This window comes from Fukomys damarensis, unplaced genomic scaffold (genome assembly GCF_012274545.1).
Source record: "Fukomys damarensis isolate Sample0158 unplaced genomic scaffold, DMR_v1.0_HiC HiC_scaffold_19, whole genome shotgun sequence".
Taxonomy (NCBI): Eukaryota; Metazoa; Chordata; class Mammalia; order Rodentia; family Bathyergidae; genus Fukomys; species Fukomys damarensis.
The window spans coordinates 38,604,075-38,621,349 of record NW_022900931.1 but is presented as its reverse complement, the minus strand read 5'-3'; the positions used below and the strand labels follow the sequence as shown (position 1 = coordinate 38,621,349).

At 31.9% G+C, this 17,275-nt stretch overlaps 1 protein-coding gene across 5 annotated transcripts in view; it reads left to right on the top strand.

Annotated features, from left to right (window-relative positions):
* Kifap3 (kinesin associated protein 3) overlaps nucleotides 1–17,275 on the top strand; it is a 164,549-nt gene that overhangs the window by 36,223 nt on the left and 111,051 nt on the right. For all 5 annotated transcript variants that reach the window (XM_010615688.3, XM_010615687.3, XM_010615692.3 and 2 more), the window contains 7 exons: nucleotides 1,713–1,844; nucleotides 3,014–3,168; nucleotides 5,530–5,585; nucleotides 6,082–6,223; nucleotides 10,084–10,183; nucleotides 11,280–11,404; nucleotides 13,124–13,222. In XM_010615688.3, coding sequence (XP_010613990.1) covers nucleotides 1,713–1,844; nucleotides 3,014–3,168; nucleotides 5,530–5,585; nucleotides 6,082–6,223; nucleotides 10,084–10,183; nucleotides 11,280–11,404; nucleotides 13,124–13,222 — 809 coding nt within the window. The remainder of the gene's footprint in view (nucleotides 1–1,712; nucleotides 1,845–3,013; nucleotides 3,169–5,529; nucleotides 5,586–6,081; nucleotides 6,224–10,083; nucleotides 10,184–11,279; nucleotides 11,405–13,123; nucleotides 13,223–17,275) is intronic.

Below are 17,275 nucleotides of genomic sequence, written 5' to 3'. Positions count from 1 at the left end.
CACAGCCCAAGCTCCTGTTGCTTAAACCTCTGAGAGAATTTGTAACTAACCCTGTTCTTCTCCATGCCTTTCTCACGGCTGTCTCTATCCAGTGACTGTGGAGGGATGTTCTTTAGGACCCTGAAGTGTGATTGTTTTATGGTTTCTTACCCTAAATAAAACCCCTTCCAAGATGGCTGCTGGTGATAGTATTCCGAGACACGGTAGGCAATGCAGTGGATTCTTCTCCAAAGCTAACCAGCCATGCTGGAGGAGACGCTCGGACTAAATCTCTGAGACACCAGATCCTAAATAAAACCCCTTTCAAGATGGCTGCTGGTGATAGTATTCCGAGACACGGTAGGCAATGCAGTGGATTTCTTCTCCAAAGCTAACCAGCCATGCTGGAGGAGACGCTCGGACTAAATCTCTGAGACACCAGATTTACAGCTTGTCACAACCATGTATTTTTGTCCTGCAGGTAATGCGCTGGTCAGTTTATCACTGGCCTGTTTACACTCTCCCTGGATTACCTTGGATTTGTGGAATTGGGTTCCCTGCTCCCTAGGGAGCTGAATTTGGTGTTGTATTCTACTTCATATTTTTCTCTGCATTACTCTTCTGTTTACCTGTGATTTTTTGCTTTCCTGCCACTTCTTTCTTGATTCTTGGAATCTCCCCAGAATAAGGTTTCTCCTTTCTAATGATTCTTCTATTTTACCATCTTCTGATTAAAAAAAGTTTTTTTGAGAGAAGCTATCTTTGCTGTTGATGGGCTGGCTTTTAGTTGAGGTTATTTTCTCCAAAGCCATCTTGATAACTGTGTTTCATTCACTTGCTTTCATGCATGATTGTTTGGGTTAATGTCTTTTTTCCAAGATAGTGCTGTTCATGAAGGTACTTTCTTACAGGACCATGAGTTAATTGCATGTGTAGTGCAGAGGTAGAGAAAAAGGTTTTATTTCTTTTTTTTTTTAACCTCCTTACAATATTTTATTTGAAAAATATACTTGTTGTATATAATCAGCAAGCTTATTAGAAGATTTGTGAGCAAAATACACAGCAGGAAAAATACATTTTGACCCTGATCTTAGCATCATCAGAAAAATATTAGGTCCTAAGAAGCAGCTAGAAACCTTATCAAAAGATGTATTGACAGTTCTACCCTCTTTTCTAGTTGGTTGTGTAAAGAAAAACTTAGTGTTCATGCCAAGCATTTTTCTCTATTTTATATATGAGAAATATGCAATGCTATATAAGGTCTAAAGGTGTAGAGAAAGTGGGAGGGGAAGGGGAAAGATAAGAAGTGAAAAGAAAAAGTAAGAGAAAAGTAAAAAAAAATGAAAACAAAGTCTTTGTAAATAGGGAAGGGTGGAGGGGGTGAAGGGAGGCCAGGGGAATAGGGAAAAAATAAGAAGCAAGACACATCATGTAAAGATACAAGATCCCAATGATGAATGTAACTGTATTGTATACCTAAAATGTACCAATAAAAAAATAAATTTTAAAAACAGATAAAAGATAACAAATATGTGCAGAAAAGGGAAATTTTATACTGATTGGTGGCAGTGTAAACTAGGACAATAAAAGTTTTTATTTCTTGTCCCAAATCCAGAATAAATCTGATTCAGAAGAATATGTTAATCCAACCCACATGATTTAGAAGTAGAAACTAGATTAAATTCATGGACATTTTGTAAATGTCTAATGTGGTTCTCTCTTTTATATCTTAGGAAAGTCAAAGGAGGTAATATTGATGTACATCCATCAGAAAAAGCACTTATTGTTCAATATGAAGTGGAAGCCACCATTCTTGGAGAAATGGGTGATCCCATGTTGGGAGAACGAAAGGAATGTCAAAAAATGTAAGGTTTCTTTATTTGTGTACATTTTGAAACATTTTATTTGTGTATATTTTGTACATAGTTAATCTTAACATACCTTATACAAATCTGTTTTTATCTTTATGGATGTTACTACAGTATTCTTGACATACTTATCTAAGCGAGAGATTATATTGAACTATAACTATAGAGTATTCATAAGATTTTTGAAGAGAAAATAAAGTTTTTGTAATTATTAACTTGTGAAATCAATTATAAAAAGATTTTTATATGGGGCTTTTTAGTTTAATAAATCAAGATCTTAGGTAATCCTGTGTTCTTTATTCCTTGGAACTGGAGAAACTATTATGACTTTCAGAAATTCCCAAGTGGGGCCAGACCTTGAATTCATCCCTTGAAAATCTTGTCTTCTGAATAATATCAACTTAACAACTTAGTGAGACCCTGTCTCAACACGAAAAATACAAGTATACAATATAGTTAAAGGTGGGGGAATGTATAACTGGTGCTGTGGCTCAGTACAAAGGCCTTGGGTTCTCAACCCCCAATATTGAAAAAAGTTTATTTTAAATATGCTCATAGAATTTCTATTGTGTTTCTGTTCAAATTCATTGAAACAGTCAATTCTTTGTTGAAATGAAATGTGGAGATATCTTTTTTCAGTTTTTCTCTAAGTGAACTCTATTTCTACCTTCTTATGTTGAGCAAAAACTATTCAAAAATATAGTCAATAATTTAAAAGCCTTAACGGGTAGAACAAAAATAACTGAAATATATTAAAGAAAAAATGGTAAAGGACCGAATATTGCTAGGGTTGTTGTTATTGTTGTTGCAAACAGTAGATACCATTCTAGCAAATTGATTCATTTGTGTTAGTATGGATTTTCAAATACAATAAGGACTAAAGGTTTTATATATTTTACATATGAAATAAGACCTCTGAACATGCTGCCCTGCCTAGAGATTCAGAAAACATTTTATGTTGGCTTTTGTCATCTTGTTTGTCCAACTCAAAGAAAAACATTGCCTTGTGTTTTACTTCTTCTAATTATAAATAACATTTTGCTAAGATTCTGTAGTCAAGTGCATGTAGGCTTTATTAATCTATAAATTACATGTATTTTAAAGTAGTGTTACTGAATTTATCATGTGCTTTATAATATCTGAGTTGGAAATTGGATATATTACAGTATTCGTCTGAAGGGTCTCAATGCCAACACAGATATAACTTCCTTGGCACGGAAGGTGGTTGAAGAATGTAAACTTATTCATCCCTCAAAACTAAATGAAGTAGAGCAGCTGTTGTACTATCTGCAGAACCGCCGGGATTCATTGTCAGGAAAAGGTAAGTAGAACTGCTTTTTGTTGATACAAAACCTAATTGGACTGTAGTTTAGATATTTGAGTACTGAGTTTTTTTTTTTTTTTTAAAGTGTTAAGAGCAAGAAAACAAATGAAAAAATAAACATACTAATTTCCTAAATGCCAGCTTTGATTCTTCAGCATAAAATGGTCTGATTTTGCTTCATTGTGTATGTGTGTGTGTATACATACGGTAAAATTAAAAAATAAAAAGGACCCTTTCATATTGATTATAGAATAATAGAGAATTTAAGGCAGAAAACCCACTTTCTCTGCCTTAACTACAAGACCTACATAACTACTCGACTTAAGTGTCTTACTGATATTTAGTTTATAATCTGAGTGAATTATTTAAGTATGTCTGTTTTGTATATCTATGTTTAGATCTGTGTATATATCTACCTACTTCAGAGTACCCTAAAAATACAGTTTTTGCAAATCTTCCTTAGGAAAATACTATTTGATTTCTCAATCTCTATGGTTACCATTCACCTATCCTCAATTTCCTTATAAAATAACTGTGCTATTTAAGATATTAGAGCTAAGGGAATGATTATATTTACTTATATTTATTTATAAATTTATTTATATTTATTTATAAAATATATTTCATATAATCAAAAAGCAAAACAAAAAAGACATTAAAATGAAAAGTATCACAAATTAATTCCCATTTCATAGTATATGCTATTGTTTAACACTGGTAATTTCTAAAATATGGTGCTTTTAAAATAAATCATTGCTGAAGTTTTTTGACTAGACAAATTATAGAAAATGAATAACATTTTTGTTTGGGCTTTTAAAAAATTAGTCTTTTCCCATCTACAGTAAATAAAATGATTTATGCTTAATATATACTTTTGTTACACATACTATATGCTCTGTATTTTGTTGAGTGAATGGAATGGGTATACATTCATTTACAAGAATAAGGAGTCATTTGAACTTGATTGCTTCTAATCACATAGCAAACGGTATATACAGTGCTTATTGTTAATAAATTCTGTCTAGACATGGAAAATATAAAAAAAAATTTATTAAATATCTAAAAGAACCTTCTTGTTAAGATGTCTATAAATTATGAGATAGCATCTTCAAATAAATGTAAAGTAATAAATTTCCAGGGAAAAATCAGTATTTCCTCCTCCCAGGAATTAAAGGAGTATGAAAATATTTTTCTACATGGTATTTGCTTATTTTTCACAGGCGGAAACTCTGCCTTAAATGTGATTGAAACAAAAACATATTTGACTTTACGATTCATTACCTTACATGATTTTTCCTTTGCTAATTACAGCCACTGTTATAATAAATTATTTGATTGAGCCAAATTTAGCTGTTGAGATTATATGACTCTCATCTTTCACTGCTGTCATCTGAAAATAGTAAAGGGTAATTCTATTATATGTATTTTCTAATTATAGAATCAAATTTGGATACTTTTCATATTTAATGTACATACACTGCTTAGATATTTGAGCTAGATTACTAAAATATTATTTGCTTATTTATTTACAATTCTAGGGATGGAAGTCAAGACCTTGCATACATGCTAAGCAAGCACTCTGCACCCCCAATCTATTTTATTTTATTTTGAGACAAGGTCATTAAATTGCCTAAACTGGCCTCAAAATTGTGCCTCCTGGACAGCTAGGATTACAGGTGTGTGCCACCAGGCTCAGCTAATAAAGCTTTTTTTGATAGGTTTTTGTTTTTAGGAAATGAAATTGTGCTTTTAATTCAGTAATATACTGTAACATGGCTCAAAATTGTGTTTGACACTTTAGAAGCCTCCTACTTGGGAAATGAGGATTAAATTAATATATATACTCAATATTTGTCTTTAAATTTATGATCTTTTACCTCTCAGAGCAAAACCAGTGAACTATATTTTATTTTAACTTGTAAATACACCTATCATTTCTTATCTTTTTTCTTTTTATCATATTATTCAGATTATTAAATTAGTCCTATCTTTTTCTTTGCCTTAATGACTTACCTATTCCCATCTTAAATTTGAATTAGGAAAGGAAATGAAGCATACTTAAAGTTGATTATTTTGGGTTTTTTTGTTGGTAAATCTGATTAACCACGGAGGAAGTTAAGTTCCCAATATACCTTGGGAATTAATTACACATTTTATTAATTTATACTCACCAAGCCAGAGTCACTAGAATAGATGGATAGAGGTTATAGATGTGCATTTTTTACACATTTGAAAAGATAAATTTTATCAGCCAGTTAGTTTTAATATCTCCAACTTACCTCCTCAGATGCTGAAAAATAAAACTTACTTTAAAACCCTAAAAATCTATTTCTCTTCTAAAAAAATATCTTTTTACAGAAAAAAAAGAAAAATCAAGCAAACCTAAAGATCCACCCCCTTTTGAAGGAACAGAGGTAAGACTATATGAATTCTGATCTAACAGAAGACTAATTGTAAGCTATTGCCTTTTGCCATCAATAATCCATATAATCATGTTAATCAGATGTAGAATTTTAGAATGACTGAACTTAGATTTACCTGAAAAATGGTAGACAATCAGTATTTAATTGATAATGACAAATTATTGCTTTTTGACATTTTTATTTTGTTAAAATAAGTGGTATAATTTTAATATTCTCATGGCAGTGTATTTTGAAATATTGTTTATAGATACAAATTACTTTGTATTACATTTAATCTGTATTGATGTACAAATTTTAAGAGTTTATATATATCTCCTTTTGTCATAGTATCCAAAGACCTTAAGTCTCCATCTACAAAAAGATGGCTACTGTAAGTTCTTTAGAAATTTGTTTATTGTTATAAAAGCACACTGATCACAAAATATCATTCCTTTGACAGTGAGTCTGTGGACTGTTATTGTTATGTACTCTGGCCTCTTTGTTTCAGATTGATGAAGTTGCAAACATTAATGACATGGATGAATACCTTGAATTATTGTATGAAGATATTCCTGACAAGGTTCGGGGTTCAGCCTTGATCCTACAGCTTGCTCGCAATCCTGATAACTTGGAAGAACTACTGTTGAATGGTGATTTATGTCTATAAATATTAAAATAGAAAAATTATTGTAAAACTTCCCTACCCTGTGCAGTTTGGATTTATAATTTAAGTAGTATAGATATGCATACACAATATTTTCATGTCTTGAATATTTATATTCTGAATGCTAACCCTTTTTTATTTTGTTTCTCTCACCTTATTTTCATGGCATATCCTTTTCCATCTTATTTTCACCTTAATTATTTCTTTGAATATGAAGTATTTATACTGTAAGTAACATGTGATTGAGTCATGTTTCTTTTTAAATCCAGCATTATGCATTAATGTAATGTTTAGCCTGTTTAACGTTAATGTAATGTAATTGCTTACAAGGTATAATTTGTATCTAGTATTTTATACTTGTTTTTTCTGTGGCTTTTCCATTTTCGTCAACTATTCCTTTGTTTGTGTCAGTTTCTTGTTTATCATTTTAATCCCCTTATTCATACATTTTCTTAAATTTCTGTATTTTAGTGATTACCTCATAACAATTTTAAACGATTTCTGTTCACAACTATACCAAATTTACTTTAACAGTACATAAAAATTTACTCCAGAACACTATCACCACATGTATTTTTTATGTCAGATAAAAAGAATACAATCAGAAATATGACTATATTGCCTTTTTAAGTTTATCCTTATAATTGCTTTTACAAGTATTTAATATTTCTTTATGTGGATTTAAATTACTACATTGTCTTTGTATTAGTTGATTATTTTTTTTAGTTTGTATCTGCTATTAGACCTTTTCATGAGTTTTTTTATGTCAGTTATTATATTTTTCAACTACAAAATTTTTTGGCTCTTTATAAATTACATCTTTTTGGTAAAGCATCATTCTCATACATTCACATACCTTCCTTTAATTCTTCAGAATTAAATAAATTCTGTTTTTTAAAATATAATAACTGGCAAAAAAAATAACTGGCTTAAAATCTTTATTTCACTAGGTTAAAGTCTGCTTTCTCATGGACAGTTTCTATTGACTGGTTTATATTCTGTTTTTGTTTGTTTTGTTTTGTTTTGTTTTGTGTTTGGTCCCGGAGATCGAACTCAGGACCTTGTTTTGTGAGACAAACGGTGGCACCACTGAGCTAAATCCTCGGCCCTAGTTTATTTTCTGAATATGGGCCATGCTGTTCTGTTTCTTTGCCTTCCCCATTGTTAAAATAGTATCATGTGGCACCTCTGAAAAATCAGATTCCCACTATCTCCAGGGATTATTATTGATAACGTTTGTTTACTGAATTTTCATAGGTTAATTCTGTAAAGTCTGTGGTCTTTGTCTTTATGGCTACTGAAATCTCTGCTCAGTTAGCCAAGTGGTCACCTAATGATTAGATAGAGATTTCCTGTCAATCAGCCTCTCAGCCTTTGTGCAGGGTTTCTGTTTGTGTGTTCACTGTCTTTAATGCTCTGGCAGGTAGCTTACAGACTGTACATTTATTTACTGCTTGCATATTGCCTCAGGCTCAGCTGGACCTGAGAGATTAGGGCTCTCTAGGTCTTTCCCTGGTACATACATAGCCCTGGACCTGTGTGTGGCCTTCTGCACTCCTGAAGAATATATGTTGCAACTCTTTAAATGAAAACTTCTATGGTTTCTTTTTCGGTTTTTCTCCCCACCCTCCATCAGCCTTTTATCCTGTTATCTAACTGGCAAGGCTGCCTCACGCAGTTGTGATATACCTTAGTAGTTTTCAACAGATACCATGAGTTTAAAGCTGTTTGCATGGGGAAAATTGAGTCATCTCAAATAAAGACAACACTGAGAATGGAGCTTTTTAGCCAGCGCTCAGGTAGGTTAGATAGACACAGTTCTCTGGGAGGGAGCTTGTCAGGAACTTTGGGCTTTTCTTTACCTCCAGCTCTTGACCATTAGGCTGTTTTCACTGATGTAGTTCCAGCCCTATTGGATCTCGTGTCTACCGCATAACTGCACAGAGGGCATATTCTTTGAATATTCTATGAATTGCCACAGAGCAAGACACGCATCTAATTTTTCTTGATTAAACACTCTGAATTGTTGTAAGAATTTAGTTCCCATAGGTTTGAAAGAGTTTATTTTGACCATTTTTTACCAGTTTCCCATTTGCTTATGAAGGAGTGGAGTTTTGAGATCCTTAATTTTCCTAGAATTCATTTTTATTAAAAATGGAAGAACAGAGTTGTATTTTTTTTCCTATGTTTTAGCAGCTGTTTATCCCAAAAGTTAGTGAGTGCTTTTTCCTTTCCCAAGTTTTGCACTGCTTTTTTTATACTATGTCTACCATTCTTTTATGAAATAGGTACTTCTTGAAAACTGACTCTTTGCTAGGTGCTGTTCCTACAGATTCATGGATCTCTTTAGTGTTCTTTCTCTCTTCCATCAGTCTCGTGACTCCCATACCAATAAAATGATGTTCATTGTCTTATTTTGTATTTTGACTAGAACTGTAGAATAAGAAAAATGCGCGTCTATTTCCTTTTTTTTTTCTTTTTGCTGGTCTTGTACATTTGTTTTATGTATCAGTATGCGATAAATTTATCATATTTTGTGGGAAATCATGAAAGAATCTTCACTGTGATTGCATTCAATCTATAGATCAATGTTTGATGGATTTCAACCTTTTATAAACTTTGTATTTTCATCTGGCTATTTCTTGATAACCTTTGTGAAAGTCTTATAGCTATATTTTTGAGGCACTTTTCTAACGGAAAATGAAATTAAATTGGTCATGAAATCTAGCCCTACATTCATGTTACAGAAGAGTAGTATTTCTATAATGTATTAAGAAGTATAATTTTGTCTGATTTATAATGGTCAAAGGCCTTTTGGGATTTACTTGATTGAACAGTAGTAAACCAGATTCTTATTAAGTAGGACTTTATGGAGATTTTGTGTGTTAATAAACATTGCCTACCTATTCTGTTCAAAGCTTATACTATTCCAGGGCTCTACATTGTAAATGTAGATAATACTGTGAAATACTGTTGCAGGGTATTTTTTTAGTTTACTAAAATCCACTAAGTGGATTAATAACTAATAGTTAATCCATGTTTAATAATCTAGCCAGAAATAAACAATATTTTATAGCTTTAATAGGTACTAATAATACAGCTTATTAAATATAGTTGATCCTGGGTACTTAAAGACAGTTGAAATAATTTCTATATTTAACATGCACATATATTATTTCAGTACTTTTAAAAATTTATAACCCATGGGACAACTCCAATTTAAAATTAATATCATTACTTTATATTTACTTAATTTATGACAGTTTTCATTAATTTATTATTTTTAACCTCTGAATATAAATCTAACAGTGAGGCTTATTAACATATCTGGGAGATAATTTTTTGGAAGACCGTATAGTCTATTGGTGTGTGTTACTGAAGTGATAGATTTATTTTGTATGTAAATTTTATTTAGTCAACTTATTTTAGTGGAACGAGGTATCAACCTTCTAAAAAAATAAAATGAAATTTTTTCTAGATTCTAATTTTTCATATACATTAAATCAGATGTTAAAAAAGAAAAAATCAGTACTCTATAATAGTAAAATTCCAAGTAGAAATGCAAATTAAGTAAAGAGTGGCCTTTTTATTATTTGTATTGTCACCCATAATACAAGTATTATATTATTTTACCTAAATTATGTTTGTTTACAGTTTAGACATGTTTTAAGTAAAAGTAATATTTTAGTTTTAAAAACAGCTTTCTGTATTGGAAACAAGCATCCTACTTTTTTGTCCTAGTTCCTTCCCAGCTTTGTTATTTATTAATAAGTAGACATTTAAAACCAGTCATCCTTTATACCAGACTCAAAGCAAATGATCATTTCTTATGTTGCCTTTCTATAGAGACTGCCCTTGGTGCACTAGCAAGAGTCCTGAGAGAAGACTGGAAGCAAAGTGTTGAGTTAGCTACAAACATAATTTATATCTTTTTTTGCTTTTCCAGGTAAGTATAAAAATTATAAAATAATTTTTTTAGAAATTGTTTCTGTCTGTAGATCATTGGTTCAATCTTAGTTTGTTTACTTGTGCTGTGCTTCTGAACTCTTCTTTTTTTCTGATTGCCATTCTCTGTCCTGCTCTCGGTTACCTTGTCATTCTGTCTGCACTCACCCGTGCATGTGCACCTGCACACAGGTGCGATGGGTGAGTGTGGTGGCTTAGCATTTTAGAATGTAGGCTGTAGAAGCAGACTGTCTTGATTTGAATCCAAACCTTGCTATTTATTAATTGTTTTGGCTTCTACTATAAGCTAGGATGCATGGTACCTGTCATTCTATGCCTAGGTTATTACAACTAACTTAATGTCCCACCCATGTTCCCCCAAATAATAGGATTTTATTCTTTTTTATTTGTATAGCTAAGTAATATTCTATTTACAGTAGCATATACTATTTAAGTAGAATATTCTATTTAAGAAAAATGTCCATTGAGACATTTTGAAAATTTGCTAGCTAATTCCTAGAAATTTGCTTGCCTGTATTTTCTTAAAATATGCTGGCATTAATAAATACTTGGATGACTTGTCTAGGAAACAGTGCTAAAACCTTATTTCTAATATTTCACTCTTATCAGCTTTCTATTAACATCAGCTTAACATCAGCTTTTTCTAATATAGGTCCATATTTCATTAAATAATAGTCTGAAAATTCTCAGAATATATTGAATGGTTAATAAGGTTCTAAATTATAAAATGGTGTTTCATTTCCAACTTCTTAAAAATAATTATATTTAAACTGGGTATGGTGGTACGTTCCTGTGATCCCAGCATGTGGGAGGCTGAGACAGGAAAAATGTGAATGCAAAGTGAGTCTGGGCTACATAGTGAGATCCTGTCTCAAAAATATATTTAAAGTAAGAATATCATGTTAGAATATATTTAAAGTAATCTTAAGATTTTAAATTTTTGAGTATACTGTGGATCTATTCATTTATTGGAATGTGTGTGTCAAATTTATTTCCTATATTGTTTATACCAGTATTTGCCAAAATCTAATTTCCTATACCAATATTTGAATAATATTGAAATCTTTACTTTCAAGCTTTTCTCAGTTTCATGGAGTAATTACACACTATAAAATCGGAGCTCTTTGTATGAATATCATTGATCATGAATTAAAAAGACACGAGCTTTGGCAAGAAGAACTTTCTAAGAAGAAGAAGGCTGATATCCTTTTAGAGTGTCATTTTGACCCAGATTTTGTCTCTTGTTATAAGTTTTGGATGGATAGGATTTTTTTGTTCTTTTTAAAAAATATTACTAATTGTATCACTTGAAAACCATACAAGATTATATTGAAGGTTAAGATGAACATTGAAAGTGTGACAATAGAGTTACTATTTTGTTTCCCCCGACTTTGATTACCCATAAGATAGAAGGAAGAAGCCACTAATGGTGCTGGATAACAATATAGGTGATTTTCCACTATAGTGGCTACACCACTATGTCCAATAAGATCTATTTAGTGGAATTAGGACCCAGTGTTGTTTATGCTCTTCCCTCTCAGTGATTTTGATGGGAATACAAGTAAATTTCGTGATGTAGCTAGTTTAAAGTTCTAGTTTTTTATGATTTATTAAGTGTAAAAATACTCTTCTTAACAAATGCAGTGGTAGCTCAGTACCAATCATGAACTTGATTCTTTCCACAATTCTGGTCACGAACTAAGTTGGACAAGAACCAAATCAAAATCACTAGTTAAGTTCAACGTTGACCTTATTGGAGAAATTTGATTTGGCTTTTGTCCAGTTTGGTTTGCAACCAGAACTATGGAGATAATTGAGTTCATGAAATGAGGTAACACTCTACAATTTTGAGAGGCCTATAGGATAATGGAACCCATGACAGGAAACTTAGAAATAATGTTTAAGCTATCTTGCAATATAAATATTTGTATTTTCCCTGACAGAATTACATAGTCCATTCTTTGACAGTGTTACTTTCTATTGTTTTAACTCCTCCTGTTTTTGAAATTCTATTTATTATAATATTCCTTTGCCTAGTAAACCACCAACTTATATTCCTTGGTTGTAGTCTTATATACAGAAATAAAATAGAACAAAGATATTCTTTCAACATTACAATTGTCCTAGTATTTGAAAATATTTATTATATTGCCTATTATAATATGATTCTTCTAAGTCAGAAGTCCTGACTTATTTGTATCTGTCCTAAGATGCCATGTTTTACAGATCAACAAGCCATGATAAATCCTTTGAACTCAGTGTTTACTGATGTCTTTTGAAAAATGAAAACATTATTCCTGTTGGGCACAGTATTATACATTTCTTAACACTCCTTTGTAAAACAAACAAAAAAAGTAGACCTTATTCTTTGGAATATTTTTCTCTTGGCATCTCTCATCTGAAAAGGGATCTAAAAAGCTTTAGATTTAATCTGCATCCTTTGAATATTCTGGGAATCTCTGAAGTGGAATCTAGTATTTTTTAGTAACTAAATCAATTCCTATAAAGCAATACTTCTTGTATGGACCCACTGGATAATCTGTTGAAAGTTGTAGACTTGGCAATTTAAATAAAATATGTGCTTACAATTTTTTGTTTTTTGGCGGTACAGGAGTTTGAACTCAAGTCTTTGTGCTTGCCAGACAGGCACAGTGCCACTGAGCTAAATCCCTGGGCCTTGATTTCTTGGATAGTAGGAATTCAAGTATTTGGTGAAGTTCAAATATTTCCTCAGCCAGGGATTAGGAATCCAAGAAAATTTTTGAACCCTTGGCTAAGATGTCCTTATAGAACAATTACTATTCAGAGAAGAATATTTTATTGAACTATTGTTAGAGAAAGTAACTAAATAAAATTGCATTTAACATTTAGTAGTGCTATTCTTCAGAAAGAATGAATGGTCCTTAACTTAAGTTTTTACTTGATGAAGACCTTGAAAACCAAACCTTGAAGAAAGATTATGAAAAAACCTTTAAAAAATACCAGGGGCTTGTGGTAAAACAAGAACAGCTATTGAGAGGTATGAATTCCTAAGCAATGTGAAGAACAACAAAGTATTTACTCTGAATACATTTATTTTGTTCCTTTTTTGTCATACCAGTAAGCTAATATCAGAATAATGGAAAGTTCCATAAATTTTAAATGTTGAGTCCTTCTATCCTTAGTAACTTTTAAATTTTATTCTACTGCTTTCCCTCATTTAACCCTTACATGTATTTTAATATGTAACCTCTTCAAAAAGAATCTTTATTTCTAAAACTTAATTTATGTATTTTCTAAAGTGATTTATTTTATTGCTTTTCTGAGAAAGAGATATGGGATTTCAAAATAATCCATTTAATAGAAGCAATTCCTTGTTTCTAAGCTTTATTGAGGAATATTAGATTTTACTAGAGTGCTTTTTGCATTCACTGATAAGATGCAAATGTTTATGATGGCCAGAGAGAATGATGTATGTCTTTTGTATTTGGATATGGATTTTTAGTTTAGCTCATTAGTCATTTGATTATTTTTGTACATGAAAATATTTGCTAACTTTCAAAATACTCTTACATACTTTTTAGCACTTTTAGTTATAGTTTTCAAAATATTTCTGGAGTAATTTAACCTATTGTTGAACATGCCAGATTTTCAAACTCAATTTTTTTATTCATATATATTTGTGGTACATAGTGAACACATTTGTTTTAAATAGTTGATACATTTACATGACACATACTTGTTCTTTTGACTTCCTCTTTCCCTCCCCTCCAATATCTCCTTCCCATTTCCAAAAAAATTTTATCTTCCTATTTCCTGTTTTACATTTTTTTTCTCTGACTTTTCTATATTGCTATTTAAGCTTGTGTGTCTGATTTAGTTTACTTAGCATTGCAGTCTCAAGACGCATCCATTTTCCTACAAATGACTCAAATTTATCCTTCTTTATAACAGCGTAGTACTCCATTACATATAAATACCACATTTTCCTTATTCATTTATCTGTGGATCGACAGGCCATTTTGAAAGCTTAGCTTTTATGAATTATGTTGTTGTAATCATAAGTAAGCGTGTATCCCTGTAATAATAATGTCTTTAATTCTCCCAGGGGTACACCTAGAAGGGGAATAGCTAGGTTCAACAGAATTTCTTGTTTTAGTTTTTTTTTCAGAAATCTCCATGCTGATTTCTATAATGGATTTACTAGTTTACATTTCCACCAGCAATGTAGAAGGGTTTATTTTTCCCTGCAGTCCCTAGGGTTTGTTTTTGATTAATTTCTTGACGATAGCTATTCTTTTTTTTTTTTTTTTTTTTTTTTTTTTTTTTTTGAGTTTATTGATACTTTTTAGTTATGCAGGTACATGTTACATTCATCTTTGGGATTTTGTACCTTAACATGACAGATACTGGTTCTCATTTTTTCCCCATATCCCTGCCCTCCCTTTACCCCCTCCACCCTCCCCTATTTACAAAGATTTTGTTTCCATTTTTTATTTTCTCATATTTTTCCCTTATTTCATTTCCCCTACCTTTCCCACTTCCCCTACACTATTAGCCCTTTGCTTCCTATTTTCACATTATCAGTTATACAATTTGGAACTTACTTGCACTTTTAGAGGGTTTTTTTTGGTGTTTTTTTTTTCTTTTTATTGAGTTTATTGGTACAATCTAGGTATACAATACAGTTACATTCATCATTGGGATCATGTACCTTTTCATAATAGGTCTTGATTCTCATTTTTTCTCCTTGTCCCTGCCCTCCCTTCACCCCCTCCTCCCCTCCCCAGTTGCAAACACTTTATTTCCATTTTTTCAGTTTCTCATATTTTTTTCCTCTCCCTTATTACCTTTCCCCCACCCTGCCCACTTTCCCTACACCTTTAGCCCTTTACTTCCATTTTTTCCTCTCTTATTACCTTTCCCCCACCCTGCCCACTTTCCCTACACCTTTAGCCCTTTACTTCCTATTTCACATTATTAATTATCTCATTAAGATCCTGTGTACTCTTATAGTTTTTCGTACAAGAGAAACTATTGGGTATTTCAGTTAAAGAAATCTCTGTATGAACATTAAGAATAGGGAATCCTAAAATAAAACTAAAAAGGAAAGTAAATGAGAAAAGGTGATGATGTAACATTAAAATAATCCTTAATTTTTGAGATGAAAATGGTCCCTGAACATATTTAAATGGCTTCTTGCTCTTGTAGTCTTATCTTATTATTTTTTTCATTATTTAGAGAATACTTTTTAGTTTCTGTAATCAAACCCACGTAGATATGACCTTACATATTTAGTACAATGTGTTACCCCTGTACACATGGAACAAAAAAATAAATAAAAATAAATTAATATTTCTAGACCAATATAGCTGTCCATTTCTGTACAATGCCAACTCAACACAGTAAACTGGGATAACTTTTTCCAAAGTTGACAGCACTGTCAAAGTTTCCCAAAATTCAGTTTATACATATATGTATATATATTTATGTTTATATAAAAAGACTAATAATAGCAGTATGTTATGCATCAATAGCAGCAACAGCTTTTCCAGGTTCTGCAGTCATCTGAACAAAATTATAGATATTCAGCACATTCCATTAAAAAAAACAAAGAAAAGAATAATATCCAGAAAGCAGCAAAGTTCTGTTGCTGTTGTGGTACCTGGCACCATGTTTTTTATTAGCATCTTAATCATCATCTGGAAACAGAACAGTCTAGAGTAATATCATTAAATATAGCTCTGATACAGCAGGGTCACTACTATGTATCATAAAGCAGGTACAAGATAATTTACATTCACAGAGGTATGATACAGTACTGTCCTGCCTCAATAATACTAGATTCAGTTTTGGTTTGAAATTTGCTTTGTCTGCAAATAAGATTGCTACCCCTGTTTTTTTTCTGGGCTCCTGTCACATGGAGAATTGTTTTCTATCCTTTCACTTTCAGTCTATGGGCTTCTTTTTGCACTAGGTGTGTTTCTTGTATACAACATATTGTTGGATTTTGCTTCTTATTCCATTTTGCCAGTCTATTTCTCTTGATTGGTAAGTTGAGGCCATTGATATCGATGGTTATAACTGATATGTACTGACTTATTACTGACATATTATTGGCCTTTTATTGACTCTTTTTACTTTTTCACCTTCTCCTTTTAGTTTCTTGCCTTACCTATTTGATTTGCTCTGTTGGGCCTCATGATGTTGATGCCTTCATTGTCTTTTTCTAGGATCTTGTTTAGAATTGCTTGTAGTGCTGGTTTGGTATTCGTGTACTTTCTCAGGTGTTCTTTGTTGTGGAAGTGTCTTATTTCCCCATCCATTTTGAAAGAGAGTTTTGCAGGATACATCAGTCTAGGTTGGAGGTTGTTCTCTTTTAGTACTTGAAATATCTCATTCCAGGCTCTCCTTGCCCCAAGGGTTTGTGTTGAAAAGTATGCTGTGATTCTGATGGGCTTTCCTTTGCATGTGATTTTTTTCTTTTTTCTTACTGCTTGTACTATTTTGTTCTTCTTTTGGGTTTCTGGGATCTTGATTATTATATGTCTAGGTGTAGATTTTTTTTATTGTAGCTAGTTGGGGTCCTGTACGCCTCAGTTATCTGAATGTCAAATTCTTCCCCTCTGTTTGGGAAGTTTTCTGTCATTAATTCTGCAAACAGCTTTTTTAAGTCATTTGTATTTTCTCCTGCTACTTCATGGATTCCTATCAGTCTTATGTTATTCTTCTTTGCATCATCTAGGAGTTGTTAGATCAATTTTTCATGATCCCTTACTGTTTTTAAGAGACCTCTCTTTTCACAGACACTGACTGCAGTCTTATCCTCTATATCTGAGAGTCTATCTTTGCATTCTTTTATTCTGTTGTGTACACTTTCAGTGGAGTGTTTAATCTCCTGGATATCTGTTTGAATCTGTTTTATGGATTCCATTTCTTTCCTATGTTGGGCATTTATTTTTTCCATTTCTTTCTTATGCTGGGACTTCATGGCTTCTGTCATGGTCCTGAGCTCATCTATTTTTTTGTCAGTTTCTGCTCTAGAGTCTCAAATCACGACTTCCATTTTGCTCACTATCTCTGTGGTTATCTG